This window comes from Carcharhinus amblyrhynchos, chromosome 11 (assembly GCF_965287045.1).
Source record: "Carcharhinus amblyrhynchos chromosome 11, sCarAmb.v2.hapA, whole genome shotgun sequence".
Lineage (NCBI taxonomy): Eukaryota > Metazoa > Chordata > Chondrichthyes > Carcharhiniformes > Carcharhinidae > Carcharhinus > Carcharhinus amblyrhynchos.
Genome location: NC_137334.1, coordinates 3815126 through 3835280, shown reverse-complemented (window position 1 = coordinate 3835280; position 20155 = coordinate 3815126). Strand labels below are relative to the sequence as shown.

Below are 20155 nucleotides of genomic sequence, written 5' to 3'. Positions count from 1 at the left end.
CACCCCACTTGCGGCAGAACCTATTTTTATACAAATATAAAATAACTTTCTTGCTTTTGGACTCTTATTGATAAAGACTGTATTAACCTGTCCTGTCATCTTCAATGATTTATTCACATGTACTCCCAGATCCCTCTGCTTCTGCACCCCTTTTAGAATTTCACCCTTTACTTAGTATTGTCTATTTGTGTTCTTTCTACCAAAATGAATCATTCCATCCTTCTCTGCATTTGTCTGCACATTTCACCCACCAAGGTCTCTGAAGTTCTAGAACATCCTCCTCATAGCTCACCATGCCTCCAAGTTTTGTATCTTTTGCAGTTTTTGAAATTGTGTCCTGTACACCAACATTTAGATCATTTATAATTGAGTCAGGAAGAGCAAGGGTCCTAACACTAACCCCTGGGGAACTCAACTATCAATTATCTCCCACCCCTAAAAGCATTCAACAACCATTACACACTATTTCCTGTCAATCAGTTAATTTTTTTATCCATGCTGCTCCTATCCCTATTATTCCATAAGCCCTAACATTTCTCAAAAATCTGTTGATAGAATACCTTTTAGAAGTCCATGTGTACAACATCAACAGCATTACCCTCAACACTCTTGTTCTCTCATCAAAAAATTCAAGCAAGTTAGACAATAGAATTTTCCCTTCACAAATTCATGCTGGCTTTCTGTAATCAACCTACATTTGCCCAAGTGACTTTTAACTTTACCCTGAATTATCATTTCTAGAAGCTTCCGCAGCACTGACGTGAAGCTGATTAGCCTATAGTTGCTAGGCTTATCTTTACACTCTTTTTGGAACAGGGATATAATACTGCAATTCTCCAGTCCTCTAGCACCTACTTGCAGTCTAAGCAAGATTGGCAAATTTTAGCCGACACCTCTGAAATTTCTATACATCCATTCCCTCGGTATGCCTGGATGTATCGCAATTTCAACATTATCATGTTGAAATTATCAACATGATAATACTCATGTTGATAATTTCGAAGCAATTTTTATTTCTGGGAAGATATGTAGAAAATGGGACAATTGCAACTAAAGCAGTCTCAATGCAGTCTATTACACTGAGAAAAGATTGAGGATGTGTTGAGTTAAGGAGTTAACAGCTAAGCTAAGATCCATTAACCAGCAGGTGGGCTTACCCTAGTTGGATATATGATGTCGACACTAGTTGCAAAGAAGTGCAGTCCAAAACTATGTTTTGGATTGCAAAGGCCTCTGTCAACCTTAAAAGACTACATTTGTCATGGGGATGGGTGGTACTCAAGAATGTTCTTCAGTTTCAGTTTACCTGAGTGTTCTGCAGCAGGACAAGAGGTTATACTGATAAGGTGCCTTATCAACTTTTAAGTACAGACAGTCTATCAAATGCTTCTTCCTCATCAAATTCAAACCCTATTAGTGACTGATGGACCTCTTCTTTCACAATGGTTTGGGTAGCGTCTTGTTCTTTGTAAAGACAAATGTAAAGTATTAATTTAATGCCTTGGATAGGCCCCCGTGCCTCCATGTGTAATTTGTCTTTTGGTCTTTAATCAGCCTCATTCCTCCTTTTACCTTCATTTTACTATTTGCATTCCTATGGAAGACTTTTGAATCCCTTTTGATGTTAGCTTGCAGATTCTTTGCATATTCTCTCCTTGTTTCTATTATTTGTGTTTTCAATCCCCTCTGAACTTTCCATATTCAGCTTGGTCCTTGATTATTATCCACCTAACATTTATCATAAAGCATACTTAATCTTCTTCAACTTAATCTTAATCTCTTGGAGCTCCATCTTTCCTCTCTGTAGGAATATACCTTGAATCTGTCCTAAGTAATTCATTTTTTAAGACATTTTTAAAAAATCTTTAACGGGATGTGGCGTTGCTGACTAAAAGATCAGCGATGAGGAGAAAAGGAAGTTACAAGAGGAGCAGAAAACTGCCGGTACTTCCAAATATTTTCTAAATTTTAATGGGATGTGGTTGGTGCCTTATTTGTACATTTAGCCCATTTTTCTGAATGGTAGTGAAACACCCTGTGCTTTTTGATCACGTGCTATTTAACAAAAGCAATACATGAGCCAAATCACATATTACTTGAAGACACATTAGACCTATTGCTGTTTGCAGCATACCGGATGCAAATTCATACATGTAGACACAGAATTGAAAATAACATCTTATAAAATACTGCTGGCATTCCATTATTTCCACAGCAGCGCACAACTGATCTGAGTTCAATCCCCACTTAAGTGATTTCAGATCCATTTATGGATGTGTTCCAGAAATCCCCAGTAAGCATTTTACCCTGTTGTCATCTAGAATTGGATTATGGTGCAATTCCCCTCCGTCCATTAGTGACAGCAATTCTCATATCCCGGCACTTATCATCCCTTCATTGTTAGATCTTGCATCTGTGATGAATGTCTAGCTCATGATAATACTCATGTTGATAATTTCGAAGCAATTTTTATTTCTGGGAAGGTATGTAGAAAATGGGACAATTGCAACTAAAGCAGTCTCAATGCAGTCTATTACACTGAGAAAAGATTGAGGACGTGTTGAGTTAAGGAGTTAACAGCTAAGCTAAGATCCATTAACCAGCAGGTGGGCTTACCCTAGTTGGATATATGATGTCGACACTAGTTGCAAAGAAGTGCAGTCCAAAACTATGTTTTGGATTGCAAAGGCCTCTGTCAACCTTAAAAGACTACATTTGTCATGGGGATGGGTGGTACTCAAGAATGCTCTTCAGTTTCAGTTTACCTGAGTGTTCTGCAGCAGGACAAGAGGTTATACTGAAAGGGTGTTGTTGTTCGCAGGCTCCAGGCAATTAGTACTCGAAGTGGTGCCAGGAACTATTGAAGCTGCTGTTGACTGCAGTTCATAGGTCAACTGGTTCCAGCCAGTTAGGGCTGAGGGAAGTCCTGTGGAGCTGAGAAGGTGGCACAAGGTCACTAGCTAAATTTGAGAGGAGATTAGAACTCCTGAGACACCATGAAAGCCATTTATAACTCTGTGCAGCTAGGAGACAGGAGTTTGGAGAAACCCAGGGGCAGTGACAGTTTAGTGAAGCTATGACCTGAGAAATAATTGAAAGTGGGCCAGTAATTAGGGCTTTATAAATTCCATGGTAACACAGATTCAGGAGAAGAGACTGAGCCAACAGGGGTGAGCAGTCAATGAGACAGGTTGAGTTGGAACCGCTTTCAAGGGAACTCAAGAGTCCAGGTCTTTGAACATGAAGAATTGAAATCTGTTATGAGGAAGATAGAGTTTTAATGAAACTGTGTGACGCACAGTGATCACTGATGTCTGGGTGAGTCGCTGAGAAATCTGTGGCATCTGTGTTGGTCACATCTACCATTTAATGTTCAGTATGATGTGTTTGCCCACAGTTTGCCTGTTAATTAACATTTACCTCATATTAATTCTCAATGTTAGTGTCAAAAATAGATATTAAAGATTTCACTTCTCTGACTTCACTGCTCAAGTAAAGTTTATTTTGCTGGTTTCAGACCAGGGAATCTTGTGGCTTTATTCTCTGTGTGGGTAACTGGGAATTCAAACTTTGTTTACTATAAACAAAAAGGTTACTGGTCTTTAACCAGATCGTAACACATCTTCAAGTGTATACCTCAAAGTCTCTCTCTCTCACCACATCTTCAGATAGCATCCTGAACTCTTTCTCCCATTTCTGTTGCATTCAGTGCTCCTTTATTTGAAGCCTTTTGGATAGATTTGCTACATTTAAGCTCCAAGATGGATGCAACTTGTGAAAAATTACCAAAATGTTGTTTCCATAATGAAATCATAATATTGCATCTGCTGATGGCTTGTTTCAGTCAAACCTGCAGTCAGCTACTTACACTCCAGCTTATCTTCAGCTCGTCCTCGCTCCAGCAATGACAAATAACAGACAATATCCTTTAGATAGACCACTTGCGGCATGTGAGATGGTGATTTCAGAGGGCTGTGACTCTTCCGAAGTGCTGAACTAGTCTTCTTGTCTAAGCATTTTGTACCTGTGAAACACAAGGAATAAATTAACATTAATGGTATGAAATGCGATGAAACAGTCACTCGTGGATTGGGGAAAGAATGGGTTTGACTTGCCAGACAATCCCTTGCTGTTGGTAATTTATTTATTAAATGTGCATTTAGCCACATATTCAATTTCTATGATACATGCCTTGTCCATAGAGGAACATTTTTTTATTTGTCTGTTTTTAGACCTTGAGCAGTTGCAAATTAAACTGGCTGCTCGCTAATTGCTGGACTTTTCCATCCAACATTTTTTGAACAAGGTGCAACATTTGCAATTCTCCTGAGTTTAGAGAAGCCTGGAAGATTATGGTCAGCACTCCTGCAATTTCCATTCTCAGCTCTTTTAAAATCCTTGGATGCATCTCATTCAGTCCTGGTGCTTTGTCAAGTTTAAGTTACCACATTCTATTCGACACTTCCTCCTTATCAATTTTGAGCCCTCCTAGGTGACTGAGTTTAGTTCTCAGTGGAGAGATACCGTGGAGAGTATCTACCATCTTGGCAAAGATAAAGTTGCAAAATATTCATTTAAAACCTCAGGTACGTCCCTGCCTCCATATATAAATTCCCTTTTAGATCCTTAATTGGCCCTACTCCTCCTTTTACCACCCTTTTACTATTTATTTGCCTATAAAAGACATAAATTAGCTGCCAGTCTTTTCTTATAATCCCTCTCTGCTTTTTCACCTCTGCATGAATCTCCTGTATTCCTGTCAGTTTGAATTGCATTTTCTACCTGACACCTGTCATAAGTACATTTCTTCTTCTTTATCTTAATTTCTATCTCCTTTCTCATCTAGGAAACTGTGGATTTGTTCGCCCTACCTTTTGCTTTTGAGGAAATGTACCTCAACTGTGTCCGAACCCTTTATTTTTGAAGGTAGTTCATTGGTCAGCTACAGTTTTTCTCGCCAACTTTTTATTCCAGTCTCTCCAGCCCAGTTCTGTTCTTGCCACATTGAAGCTGGTTCTTCCCCAATTCATTATTCTTATTCTGGATTGCCCATTGTCTTTTTCTATCATCATCTTAAACCTTAAGGTACAATGATCACTGTCTCCTAAATATACCCCCACTGACACCTGATCTACTTGTTCACTTTATTTCCAAGAACCAGGTCCAATGGTGCATCTTTCTTTGTTGGATTGCGTGCATAGTGCAGTAAAATGTTTTCTGAATACTCCTCTCTCCACCCTTTCCACTACCACTATATCCAGGTCTACATTTGGGTAATTAAAGTTCTCCATTGTAAAGACTCTATATTTTTTCACCTCTCTGTCATTTCCCTGCAGATTTGTTTCTCTACACCCTTCCTGCTATATAAACTACACCGTGCAATACGATCACCCACCCTTTTGTTCCTTAGGTCTAGCCAAATTACTTCTGTCCTTGAACCCTCTGGGCCATTCTCTTTCTCCAGCATAGCAATGATCTCCTGAACTAATAATGCCACATTTTCCACCTTTTCTTTTCTCTCCTTTAGTTTACGAGGTATGGTTAGACTCCTCTTTCATATCTTTTCTGAACACCTTGTACCCATTCTGAGCCTTCCACACACCTGACGAAGGAACACCGTTTCCGAAAGCTTGTGGGATTACTATCAAATAAACCGGTTGGACTTAAACCTGGTGTTGTGAGACTTCTTACTGTGTCTGCATAACAACAGTGACTGCGTTCAGGCTGTCCTGAAGCTGTCAAATGTTGGTTCTTTCTTTCTTTATGTAAACTGGTTTGGTTTTGCAGTGGAATAGTTTTCCCATTACCATTTTCTTAAATTGTATACTGCACTGAATGAAAGCAAAGTACAAAATATTTCATCTTTAAAAAAAAATGGTATCTGACACGTTCCTTCCCCCCAGAAGCTGCAGACATTCCAAGCGGCTAAGAATGACCACTCTTTAGTACTCCAGACACACACTAAACAAACAGCCTTTACTCAGTTCCCTGGCACCATGCTGACAGAGCACATTGTTACCTTTCAGTTTTTTTGGCCCTGTTTTTTTAGGCATTTTGTTTTATTTAATCTTACGCAGCTTTGAAATAGATTTGGTTCAAACAGCATCACAGAAATTTTCTGCTCAGATATTGATGGTTGCTGAAAAACTGAAACAAGCCATAATTTCCTCTGTTGAACGTGACTCATTGACAAGTATCTGCTGTTCAGCCAACTGGAATGTTGGTCTTTTATTCCCTTACAGCTCTAACCTTCAAACCGAAGGATGTTTTCATTCAAATACACAACAAATACATTTTTTGACAGGTTCTTTTCTGGTAAATGTACATTTTTAGCCTCCAGGCGATATCTCTCCAGCATGCTGAAGAATTACATCTGGAAAGTTGCTTGCACTTTGTCTTAATCCAATGGACTGGCAGCATTACAGAATGTGGAGATGCTGGCGTTGAACTGGGGTAAACACAGTAAGAAATCTCACAACACTAAGTCAAAATCCAATAGGTGGCTTTTGCTACCAAATAATCTTGTTGGACTTGAACCTGGTATCGTGAGACTTCTTACTGCAGTACAGAATGCCAGCGAATATTGTTGTGGTGAAGGTTAACTAATATTGTGCCCGGCTACTTTCAATTATGCCTCAGGTAGATCATTTCATATGTATCTTCATTGTAACTAATCAAAATAATATTATTTTCTAAATTAGCACTGCAGTAAGATGTAACATTTTTAGGAGATACTAAATTAGTAAGGGATAGCTAAATTAAACAAAAAGCAAAAAGGAAGGACTACGCTAAAAAGTACAAGGTTCGTTGAAATTTTAAGAGCTGTGAAATTCATAGAATTACCATCGAATCTCAATCATGCAGAAGGAGGCTATTCGGCCCATCGAGTCTACATCAACTCTCCGACTGAGCAGCTGCCAGGGCCCACCCCCATTCTACCCCCATGATCCCGAAATATTTACTCCACTAATCCCCCCTAACCTATACATCTTGGGACACTGAGACGCGATTTAGCATGGTCAATCCACCTAACCTGTACATCTTTAGACTGTGGGAAATCCACACAGACATGGGGAGAACATACAAACACCGCACAGACAGTGTCCTGAGGCTGGAACTGAACACAGATCCCTGGTGCTGTGAGGCGGCAGTGCTGACCACTACGCCACTGTGCTGCCCTTCACAAAAATCACAGAGTTGTTGTGGTGCAGGAGAACATTTGACCCATCTTGTTTGCATCTGCTCTCCAAACGCACTTCATGACTTTGTGCCATTCCGTTGTCTTTTCCCCATACCATGCACATTATTTCTATTCAAGTAAGTATACAATGCTTCGATTGAACCGGTCTCCATCACACTTCCAGGCAGTACGTTTCAGACCCGAACCACTCATTGTGTGAAAAAGCTTTTTTTCGCATTTGCTTCTTCTACAAATCACTCTAACACCCTCTCGTTCTTGATCCTTTTACAAGGTGGAACAGTTTCTCCCCATCTACTCTGTTCAGCTCTTTCATGATTTTGAAACTGTTACTTCATGCAACATAATTCCATAGGCTTGAAAACTAAGGCGCTATTAATGGTTCAGGTGTATGCTACAAGAACCTTCTTTCCAAAGTTCAACACATCTGACAATGCAGCACCTCTTTAGCTTTGAAGTGAACTGTCAATAAGTGAAGTAAGGGAAGGCTGAGAGACAGCCCTTCATATTGTGGAATTAAACGCTTATGCTCAATTTGCTATGCAAACAACGCGGCAGTTTTTTGAGGAGTTAATTTTAACGGATCATAATACTTTTCCAAAGGGTTCAAGACTCATAATAATAATACTACTAATCAGCACGACTTTGCAGGGTAAAGAGAAGAAAGAAAGAAAACTGGGTATTTACTAATTGCTGTTGATAATTTTTCATGAATTAGCAAAGTGGTAAATCTTTTCAATTGCAAAAATTGTAGAGTCAGGGCAGAGAATGGTCATAAAATTGGTCCCAAGTATCAACGGGTTGAGTCATGAAGGTGAACAAGAGAGCTTCTCGGATGGGAAATGAGGCATATGGGAGGTGATGGTATAAAATTATTCAATATAGCAATAGGAGCATCTGTAATACAATATTTGATTGAGATAAAAATTGCATACAAGGAAACAGATTCAGCAAAACTGTGGGAATAGGACAAGACCACACTTGTTCAAACAATATGCAATTAGATGTTGCCAGCAATGGAGAAAGCTGTAGGGTATTTCTAGATGAAGGAATTGTGATGAAACTATAATGGATCACAGCATCTTCAGCACGTTACAAAAAAGATGCATTATGGATAGAGAAGGAAAGGGTGAAAAACTACAATCAAATCATTCAATTGTATAATTGATATTATAATATAATAAATCAAAAATTGTATACATAACCTTAGCTAACAGTTCACTGAGTGCTGCATTGTTAAAAGTGCTATGCTGTGAGTTGATGTCTAATGTCCACTTTAACTGAGGACAAGATCCAATAGCACTATTTGATAATGACCATGAAATTCTCCCAGACACTCTTCTTTTGACTATCATCAATAAATAAAGATTAACTGATCATTCATAATGGTTGCGAGATCTTTAGTGTGCAAAACCTCAGAAACTGCAGTCTGTGTAGACTCTGCAGCTCCAGGATTGGACTATTCATCCACTGTAGAATCCACCCTCCTGGAGTGGAAGCAAGTCATCCCCAACCCTGAGGGACTGCCAAAGAGAGACTATTTATGTATCAGTGGAAGACTTTGGGTTTCCCTTTTAATGCTGGCTGTCAGTCTTTTCTCATTATCTCTCTTCATTCCTCTAATGGGTTTTCTCACCTCCCTTCAACTCTCACCAATCCCCATGGTGGGATTTGAACCCAGGTCCCCAGAGGATTATGCTGGGTGTTTGAGTTACTGGTCCAGTGACAATACTACTTCATTACTACCTCCACAGTAAATAGAGTTCTTAAACTGCCATAAGGAGCAATTGTGATTGATGGTATGATGAAATTGAATTGATATCAATTAGAATGAAGTCACCTCAGTTCTTCTGCTTCAATAGTACACATTCCTTCACTTCTCTTCTAAGCTCTTCTATGAAGTAATATCCTCTACTGCTTATATTAGAGGAAAGTTAAGGATCATTTTTTACAATAGTTTAATATTAAAGTGACTCTCCAAGTATAATAATTACTCTCTGTTGCCATTCTGACTCACATTATCCAATGTAACAATTTTAAAGATGGATTATTCAATCTAATTTTGACATTTGTATGAAACTCCTCTTCCACTTTGTTCCACACTTACTTTTAGTTGTTAAGATTGTTAAGTTGCTCTGATTTGCATGCCTAGAGATGCTCCAATCCTTGTGCCAGTGATCCAGATGCATGAAGATGAGTGAGAGTCATGTGATGTGAAATTTCAAGTTTGCCTCAACAGATCTGCTTCGTATTTCAGTCAATAAATGCCATCTAATGCTAATTCCTGAGCTGTGCCAATGTGTAACACCGCCATCAGCACCTATCCCTTCAATTGTTATTCTCTAGACTTCAAAGTTATCTACAAATTAAGGGACTTGAAAAGATGTTCCTCTTTCTTCCAGCTGTTTTTAAAACCATTAACTTGGTTATTGCAAGATTTGTGAAGAGGAATAATTTATAAATAAAAATAATGATGTACTACTTTGAGCACACTCACATTTCTGCACCCCTCAATATGCAACAGTAGATCAATGATACTATTCTAACTCAGTGGAAATATTGGCAGTGGGATCATTGTCACATTGAGCCTAAAGGTTTGGTCTTTGTTGCCTGTTGCAGTTGCCCAGCCTCTTCCACATAAATCAGAACAGTCCCTGCAGTCTTTGTTTCCTCCAAAGCTTCAAATATTGTGTATACTATAACTTCCTCTTCATCTGGCTCCACGACCTTTGCTATTGCTCTCTCAGCTACGTCTAACAAGTTCCTTGACATTCTTCAATTACGCACAAGAGTGCAGCTTTTTTCCATTGCTCTAGTGGCCTGTACGAGTTGTGCCACACTGGTTCTGCACTGCCACATTCCACACTGGCATCAGTTGTTTTGTCACACCATACCTGGCACAAAAATAAGCTTATCCAAACACAGAGAAAAGCTTTACTTTAAACACTCCTGTGATTTAGTTCAAGAACAGAGATCCATCTCTCGGTAAATGAAACATAGAATCAAAAGCTGCACAAGACTGATAATAGTAACTGCAATAGCACTTCTTAGCCACAGCATGGTTATATTAAAAAGTAACTCGTTGTGAACATTTCTCTGATATCAGCAGCGTTACAATGGTATGAAACTTCCAGCTTAGCACCATTTTCGTAGCTAGTTAATTAGGAAAATTGATTGAGCGCACAGAATGTCACGTCTCAATTATTTATTACACCCAGTTTACTGAAAATTTTATCTGCGTAATCTGATGCGAGAAGCAGTCTAGTTTCAACATTTTCAATCAAGTTAAATATTTTGATTAGATACTGTGCTGTTATTTCTCCTCTCCCTCCCTTAATTTATTCCCCGTTTCTTCTCAAGGACCAGGCTACGCTGCGATAACGGGCACTGGCAGTCCTCCAGCACCTTGCCTAGTCTGGAGAGTGGTCCTAATCAGCAGGCTATTTCACAATGGCAGGTATTACAACTGAGCCCAAAGCTTAGCCTTACACAACATTTGTGCAGAAGGGGGTACAGAAACCCTTGGGATGTTGAAGACTATTAAAACAAAGTAGACTAGTTTAGAATAGGGATCACAGTGTGCCATATAGATACACCACATAGAATCGCAAAGTGCCTCATGTAGATCTCATGTGAAAGTATTGTCTGCACAGACACATATAATCATTGGTAAAGAACTTTGAATAAGTATTGTAGATTTAAAATGTATTTTTAAATGTCTTGTAAGCTTTGGCCAAGATGCAGCCTGTCCTAAAGCATAATGGGAAATGGGCAAAACTAGACAGGCCACATTCTTTGGAAAGGTATAGAATATATTCTCTATTATCAATAGGAGATCTGCAAACTACCAAAGTTCTAAAATGAATAGAGGCATTTAGCTTCTGGTTGCGTTGAATAGATGTACTCAGCTTCTACTGGTAAGGGGTAGTTAGCAGATACAGGGAAAAGAATCCATCTATCTCCATTCTCGTGGTTTGCAGGTGATGAGGGCGATTCTTGAACCTACCGGATTTGTGAAGGTAAGGTTGCTAGGCAATAGTGGGTGAGCACTTCCGGGTCCGGTTGACCAATGAATTCCCAATTCTGCTAGAAGGTAGAATGCCATTGGCCAAGGGAAATTATGTGTATTAATGTAATTGGATCATCCAGTTTGGATGACAGGTTTGTTTCTCCTGCCCAACCTTCGAAAAGGTATATCTGTCTCACACACAAGACCATAAGACAGAGCAGAATTAGGCCACTCGGCCCATTGAGTCTGCTCCACCACTCAATTATGGCTGATATTTTTCTCATCTCCATTCTCCTACCTTTTCCCCATAATCCCTGATCCTCATTAATCAAGAACCTATCTATCTGTCTTAAAGACACTCAATGATTTGGCCTCCACAGCCTTCTGTGGCAAAGAGTTCCACAGATTCACCATTCTTTGGCATCTGTTTTAAAGGATCATCCCTTTAGCCTGAGATTGTGCCCTGTAGTTCTTGTTTCTCCTATTAGTGGAAACATCCTCTCCACGTCCACTCTATCCAGGCCTCACAGTATCCTGTAAGTTTCAATAAGATTCCCCCCCCATCCTTTTTAACTCCAATGAGTTCAGACCCAGAGTCCTCAACCGTTCCTCATACAACAAGCTCTCCATTCCAGAGATCATTCTTGTCAACTTCCTCTGGGCCCTTTCCAAGGCCAGCACATCGTTCGTTAGATGTAGGACACAAAACTGCTCACAATACTTCAAATGGGGTGTGACCAGAGCCTTATACAACCTCAGGAGTACATCCCTGACCTGTGTCCTAACCCTCTTGACATGAATGTTATCATTGCATTTGCCTTCCTAACTGTCGACTGAACTTGCACGTTATCTTAAGAGAATCTTGAACAAGGATTCCCAAGTCCTTTGCATTTCCTCAGCATTTCCCCATTTAGAAAATGATCTGTGCCTCCATTCCTCTTTCCAAAGTGCATAACCTCACACTTTTCCACATTGCATTCATCTGCCACTTCTTTGCCCACTCTCCTAACCTGTCCAAGTCCCTCTGCAGCCCCCTGCTTCCTCAATACTACCTGTTCCTCTACTTATCTTTGCATCATCTGCAAACTTAGTAACAGTGCCTTCAGTTCCTTTTTCCAAATCATTAATGTATACTGTGAAACGTTGAGGTCCCAGCACCGCCCGAGACACATCAATAATCACCAGCTACCATCCTGAAAAAGACCCCTTTATCCCCACACTCTGCCTTCTGCCAGTCAGCCAATTCTCTATCCTTACCAGGATCTTACTCATAACACCATGGGCTCTTAACTTATTTAACAGTCTCCTATGCGGTACCTTTTGGAAATCTAAATGAACCACATCCACTGGTTCTCCCTTACCTAACTTCCTTGTTGCCTCCTCAAAGAGCTCTAACAGATTTGTCAGAAATGACATCCCCCTGAGAAAACCATGCTGACTCAGTCCTACTTTATCGTGCACTTCCAAGTACTCTGCGATCTCATCTTTAATAATGGACTCTAAAATCTTGCCAATGACCAAAGTCAGACTCACTGATCTATACTTTCCTGTCTAATGCCTTCTTCCTTTCTTAAATAGCGGTCTACATTCGCTACTTTCCAGTTCTCTGGTACCCTCCCTGCCTCCAGCGATTCCTGAAAGATCCTCACCAATGCCTCCACAATTTCCTCAGCTCTCTCTTTTAGAACCCTGGAGTGTATTCTGTCTAGTCCAGGTGATTTATTCACCTTCAGATCTTTCAGTTTCCCCAAAGCCCTCTCCATAGTGATGACCACTACACTCCCCTATGCTCCCTCATTCCCCTAGAGCTCTGGCATCCCACTGGTGTCTTCCACTGTGACGACTGATGCAAAGTAACTATTCATTTCCTCTGCCATTTCTTTGTTCCCTATTATTACACCTCCAGCCTCATTTCCAGTGGCCCAGTGTCTATTTTTGCCTCTCTCTTACCTTGTATAAATTGAAAAAAAAACCTCTTATCTTTTTTGATATTATTAGCTAGCTTACACTCATATTTCATCTTCCACCCCCCCACCCATTGCTCTTTCAGTTGTCCTCGGCTTGGTTCCCAAACCTCTGGCTTCTCACTAATCCTCGCCACTTTGTATGCATTCTCTTTTGCTTTTATGCTGTCCTTGACACGTACTGTAACGGCAGAGAGAATCTTCTGGCTGTCGCCTCTCCCAATGCTTATTGGTCAATAAAGAATGTCTTTAACTATATACTGTCTTTCATGAATCTTTGTATCAGCTGAGTTCAGCTCAATACATGACACCGGAGGGAAGCCGGCCCCGGAAAGTCTGCCTAACATATTCCAGCAAAAACTGGACGCCAATCAAAAACAGGGATGGTGATACCAGCTACACTGCGATAAGTGCTGATCCAACATAATCAGCAAAGTCTGGGAATCAAACCTGGGGCCTTCTACTCTGCACGGTTTATTACTGGGTGTAGTACTTTATCCATTAGGTTCTCGGGGACCCAAACATACGGTTTGTCTCAGGAACAAGCTTATTAATTCCCAGAAACATCAGACATTAACTTGCGAAATTTGACTGTGTTCAGGTCAGGTTTGTAACCAATCAAACTGTACCAACCAAATTCTACGGAACACTGTAGAATTCTGGCCATTGTTGGTAGAATGGGGGTGGTGCATCCAGTAGAGTGTGAGGCTACGGCAGCTGGTTGTGGATATTCACGCGAGATCATTGATTTTGTAAGTGGTGATGTACCCAGATCCTCGGTCCTCCTGACATTCTGTGCCATCTTTCAGCTATATCTGTCAGCAGATAGATATCTGTCAGTGAAGGAGCACTTTTCTCCCAGAGGTGTCCAGAGAACCCTTTGAGTGTCCTTCTTGCTTACACTCTATTTTGCCATCGGTTTTGGCAGCCATCCTGCCCAGATTGCATCTCCCCTTTAAGAATTGCAGTCTAGTTTTATGTGGTGCCTGCGTCAAACAAATCTAGGCTACAGCTCAGGCACGCTGCCACTCAACAGCACATACAACGCTGGTTCTCTGCAGCTGTCATGGAAATCTGCAGGGGGCATAAAGTTTGCATAATGACTGTATCGGAAGCAATAGGTGAAGGTTAATTATGCATTGTGGCTGTTTTCAGGTCCAGAAGTATTTTGCAGCCACAGTAGTGCATGTGTTAATAATGCTGAATCCCGTCACTTACGAAAAATGCTCCTAGCCGATTAGACAAGTTGTTTTGGGACCACCGATTACAAGATGTAGCATCTAATCTAATGTAAATGGCAAAGTAACAAGGCTACAAGAGAATTCATTTGCATCTGGTGCCCATCGTTACTGCAGACATATCGAGCTGTATCTATACTGAACTGAGTCCATGAACTTGTATAAACCCATCACTGGTCACTCTTTAAATTCAATAAACTGGTTGTAAGCAGACAAGACCACTGGTTTTAAAACAATCATATCTGTAGGTCAACATATTAAAATATCCTGCCTCTTCCACCATAGTAAGAAGCCTCACAACACCAGGTTAAAGTCCAACACATTTATTTGGCAGTAAACGCCACGAGCTTTCGGAACGCTGTTCCTTTGTCAGGTGAGTGGGGAGTTGTGATCATAAACAGGGCATATAAAGGCACACACAGTTTACAGAATACTGATTAGAATGTGAGTCTTTACAGCTAATCAAGTCTTAAAGGTGCAGACAATGTGGGTGGAGATAGCATTAAGCACAGGTTAAAGAGATGTGTATGGTCTGCAGATAGGACAGTAAGTGAGATGTTGCAAGTTCAGGCAAGTCATTGTGGGGGGGGGATTTACAGATAGTGCGACATGAACACAAGATTCCGATTCCAAGTTGCCATCTGAATCTGATACTCTAACAAATTTTGGAAAAGTTCTGCCCACAATCTCACTTGCCAAGCACTGCCTGTCCTTGCTGATATGTACTGGCTCCCATTACTTCAAAAGTTCAAATTTAAATTCCCATTGATATTTTTAAATACTGCAATGGCCCTAGCATTCTCTATTTTCCTTAACTATTCCAGCCCTATAACCAACAATCCCGCACCTCTATTCACACTAAACCTTCTACTCACCATCTGCATCAATGCTTTCACCATACTGTGAAAATCCTACCCTAAAGCCCACCTCCTTCTTCAAACCATCTTCAAAATACACCTCCTTGAAAGACCATTGTGTTTACCTCAGAGAAGTGCCTTAGGATGTTTTCTAAGTTATAGATGCTATATAAATCCAAGCTGTTACAGATGGTAATAGAATGTACAAGTTCATAGAATCTATAATGCAGAAGAAGGTTATTCGGCCCATCGAGTCTGCACTGACCACAATCCCACCCAGGCCCTATTCCTGTAGTCTCATATTTACCCTGCTAATTAATCCCCCTGACACTAGGCTTGATTTAGCACGGCCAATCAACCTAACCCGCACATTTTTGGACTGTGGGAGAAAACCGGAGGAAACCCATGCCGACACAGGGAGAACGTGCAAACTCCACACAGACAGTGACCCGAGCCGGGAATCGAACCCCGGGTCCCTGGCGCTGCGCTAACCACTGAGCCACCCCGTTCTAAGATAAGTTCTAAGCTAAAAACTGAAAATGCAGGCCAGATGTCATCCATGAAGAAAGTGGGCAGAATTTTCCAGCCGTTCATGCTGGTGGGGTTTTCCAGTCCCGCTGCGGTGAATGAAGAGTTGGCTGAGCGCCAAATTCTCCGCCCCCACTTGCAGCGCAGGCAGGATGTGAGCAGCTGGAAAATTCCAGTGATGGAGTTGATGTTCCAGATTAATGACCTATCAGAACCTCTGAAACAACAGCCCGAATCTTGCCAGCGCTGGTAATGATGGTCAGATTGCCTCTGCACTCAACTTCCCCCAACTCAACGCTGTTGTGCATTTTTTTCCCCCCACAGTGTTCCCATTCCGGCTTTTACAGAAAGGCGGAGTGCAGCATTCCACAGGGAACGTTGTTGGAGTGGAGTCAGGGGAGGGCAGGAAGGAGATCCTTTTTACAGCTCTAGCTGCCATAGGGTAGGTTTAAAGGTTCAGTTTTAACGTTAGTGAATGGACAAGCGAATGGGTGAATGCACAAGTGGATGAATGAACAGGTGAGTGGGTGACTTGGTGTAAGAGATGGTTGAGTGGGCAGTCGGATCACTGGGGGGGGGGAGGGGGTTAGTCAGATGGCCAGGTCAGAAAGGTAGTCGAGTCAGATTGTTGTCAGGGGATGGGAGGACGGGTCAGTCAGGTGAGGTCAGATGACAGTGGGGAGGTGATTGGGGTCGGGTGGGAAGTGGTCAGTTGTACGGTTACCCAGGTGTTACATGAGATCTTAATCTAAGATTTCCTGTGTAACTAACTATTCAGGCAAGTGCCCCAAAACCATCTGAAATCCCCAACTCTAGCTGAGAGTTGGAGACATTAATGGGAGCTCCCATGGATTAGAGGAATTGCCCATTGGAAGGTGAAATTCCTGGCTAATTCCCGCATTAGTCCACGTGCCAGGACTTCCTCAGGTCCCAATGTGCACCATCAGTTGTACGTCGAGTCTCCAGCAATCCAAACGAAGACTGGGAGATTTGATCCAGTTAACATTATTTCTCTCTCCAAGATGCTGCCTGACCTGCTGAGTATTTCCAGCATTTTCTACTTTTATTTCAGCTTTCAGAATCCACAATATTTTAATTTAGTATTTCGGAAAAGCTGCTTCCTGGGGAAACCACTTCAACAAAGAATGAAATTGTGTGAACAAAATGAAATAATATACACTGCTGTTTTACTGGGTCCCCGATCAATAGCAACAGAGTACTGTTTGAAGTGGAAATACATGTGCTTCTCCATAGCTTTCAATCTACATTCCAGCTGCCAAGGCAGACCACGAATGTCACAGCAATCCTCCTGGGTGGTAAATTTGTAATGGTTTGAGGCTGCGCTGTTTCTTATGGCACATTCTGCAATCAGGTGCCGGAGGGTGGTGACCAGGGGATTTTCAGTAACTTCATTGCAGTGTTAATGTAAGCCGACATGTGACACTAATAAATAAACTTAAACAAAGAAAGGGCAGATGTTCCAAATATGAAACAAAATCATAAAACACCAAACACTCAGGTGAGTACAACATCTGTGCTGAATACACAAACAAATGTTTCAGATTATATATCCTTCTTCAGAGTAGGAGAGCAGGAATGTTCCTTTGTCAATTCTTTCCATAGGCACTGATCTGCTGAGTGTTTGATGAAGTTTCTAACTAATACATGAACTGTATCAGCACCAACTAAAAGGAAAGCTTCTCTGTATTGGCTTCTCTTTTCAAGGGACAAAAAAAACTTTTATATTATCTTCACCCATTTCTCTTTACATCTAGTCGTTGGTTGTCTACTTTTACTTCAACTCATGTGTTTTGGTTTCCTACCCATCTTTTCTTTCCTTTCCTTTTTGCCCTGGCATCAATTTCACCTTTCCTTGCCTGACAATCTCCAGAACCATTCCATCTCTATTCATCAACCTTGCTTTCCCCTCGTTCTGCCTACATTTCTCAAAAAAAAAGTTGTCCCCCCCCTGTTCTTACAGTCACAGCATTATTGGGGGCACTGACAATAACTGCAACTTTGTATTAGCTGCTACCATATAGAACACTATTTTACACTAATTGCTTAAAACAAACAAGCCGATGACCAGTATGCTAATATTTCCCAAGTATACTAAGGGTAATGAGAGATACACTTAATCGTAAAGACCTCTGATACTCATCAATTCTCAAGTCTTTCATTCCTGCTTTAAACAAGTACTATTCATTATACCCAAACTTTCAATTATTAACAGTTTTGCCGTTTTACACTGTTCATTTCCAACATGAAAGCATAATTTATAATCTGTGCAGGAGGCTTAACTTCAACCAAATAAGTGTAGGTAATGTCATCATATCACATCACTATTTTATGAAACATTTAGTTTACAGGCTAACTACCCAATCAAATAAGGAACTGCCAAGATTATCTCATTCCTAGTTGCAAGAATTTCATTATTTATGATTCAAATATGTACATTATGATTGATATTTTTCATATACTTATTGCCTTATTTGATTAAGTACCACAGTGCTTTGGAATGAAGTATCTGAAATTATGTAACTGTAGTTAAATGCCATGGAAATAAATTAACCTGTTCTCTGCATCTTATTTCATTTCATTATATATTTCCGCACAGAAATTTGAAATTTTAGCGACTAATACATACTCAATTCAGATTTACCAAATAAGTATTTTAATAGTTTATTGAAACATTAATTAGAGAGACTAGATAGACTGGGTCTGTACTCGTTGGAGTTTAGAAGGATGAGGGGGGATCTCAGAGACGTTTAAGATAATGAAGGGGATGGATAGGGTAGAGGTAGTGAGATTTTTCCCGCTTAGAAAGGACAGTAGGACTAGGGGGCACAGCCTCAAGATAAAGGCGGGGGGGCAGTTTAGATCGGAGTTGAGGTGGAACTTCTTCACTCAAAGGGTGGTGAATCTCTGGAATTCTCTGCCCGTTGAAGTGGTGGAGGCTGCCTCGCTGAATATATTTAAGTCACGGGTAGATAGGTTTTTGACAAACAGGGGAATTAAGGGTTATGGGGAGAGAGCAGGAAAGTGGAACAGATCCACTTCAGATCAGCCATGATCTTATTGAATGGCGGGGCAGGCTCGAAGGGCTAGATGGCCGACTCCTGCTCCTATTTCTTACGTTCTTATTAATTGAAATTCTTTACAACTCTGATTTGTATATACAGCTTTGCACACTGTACCTTCAGCCACATTGTTTACAGGCAGGCTGAAGCTAAAATGCATCTTGTGTGTCAGGGATTTTCTCTAAAGTGAATATTTAACATTCAGTTTGTGGCATTGCATTATTATTAACGTACCGAAGCAGAGAGAAATTTGTGGCCTTTGAAAACTGTGTTGAATTATTACAGTTTTCTCCTGACGGACCACCTCAGGGAAGGCAGACTTTCCATTTGTAGTTTCCTGAATAATAAGCCTTGCGTTTTGTGAGGAACCCCTTCAGCCAGCAGCTAACTGTTGCAAATAATGAAGATCCTGGGTACCCAACAAAATCTCCATTAATAAATTAAACAAAGTACCTGCAGGGGTTTCATATGGTAGCACAGATGGTGAAAATGACTATAAAGTTTCATGTCAAGAAGACTGCAAAATATTTTGTATAGATTTATGTAGTTTTACTTTTAGAAGTAAAAAGTTACAAATCTAACATGGTAATGGGACCAGCAAATTTGCTTGTACTGTGAGCTGGCATAGGCATGATGGGCTGAATGGCTTTGACCATTCAATGCTTTGATGATTATTCTTCTTCAGTTTTCTAAGATTTGTGGTCAAGAAGGCGTATGGTGTACTGGCCTTCATTAATCGAGGGACTGAGTTTAGGAGTCGGGAGGTAATGCTGCAACTTTATAAGACCCTTGTCAGACCCCACTTGGAGTACTGTGCGCAGTTCTGGTCGCCTCACTACAGGAAGGATGTGGAAGCTATTGAGAGGGTGCAGAGGAGATTTACAAGGAAGTTGCCTGGATTGGGAGGCATGACTTATGAAGATAGGTTGAGGGAGCTCGGTCTCTTCTCCCTGGAGAGACGAAGGTTGAGAGGTGACCTGATAGAGGTTTATAAGATATTGAGAGGAATAGATAGGGTGGATTCTCGGAGGCTATTTCCCAGGGCTGAAATGGTCGCTACGAGAGGACACAGATTTAAGGTGCTGGGAAGCAAGTATAGAGGTGATGTCAGGGGTAAGTTTTTCACTCAGAGGGTGGTGAGTGAGTGGAATCGGCTGCCGTCAGTGGTGGTAGAGGCAAACTCGCTGGGGTCTTTTAAAAGACTTCTGGATGAGTATATGGGATCTAATGGGATTGGGAATTACAGATAGTTCTATGGCTTGGTAGGTATAGATGTGATTG

The 20155-nt window shown here is 40.9% G+C and overlaps 1 protein-coding gene across 4 annotated transcripts in view; it reads right to left on the bottom strand.

The window, feature by feature from the left end:
• LOC145349855 (diacylglycerol kinase beta-like) overlaps nt 1-20155 on the bottom strand; it is a 534763-nt gene that overhangs the window by 300969 nt on the left and 213639 nt on the right. For all 4 annotated transcript variants that reach the window (XM_080198449.1, XM_080198452.1, XM_080198451.1 and 1 more), the window contains one exon: nt 3869-4024. In XM_080198449.1, coding sequence (XP_080054575.1) covers nt 3869-4024 — 156 coding nt within the window. The remainder of the gene's footprint in view (nt 1-3868; nt 4025-20155) is intronic.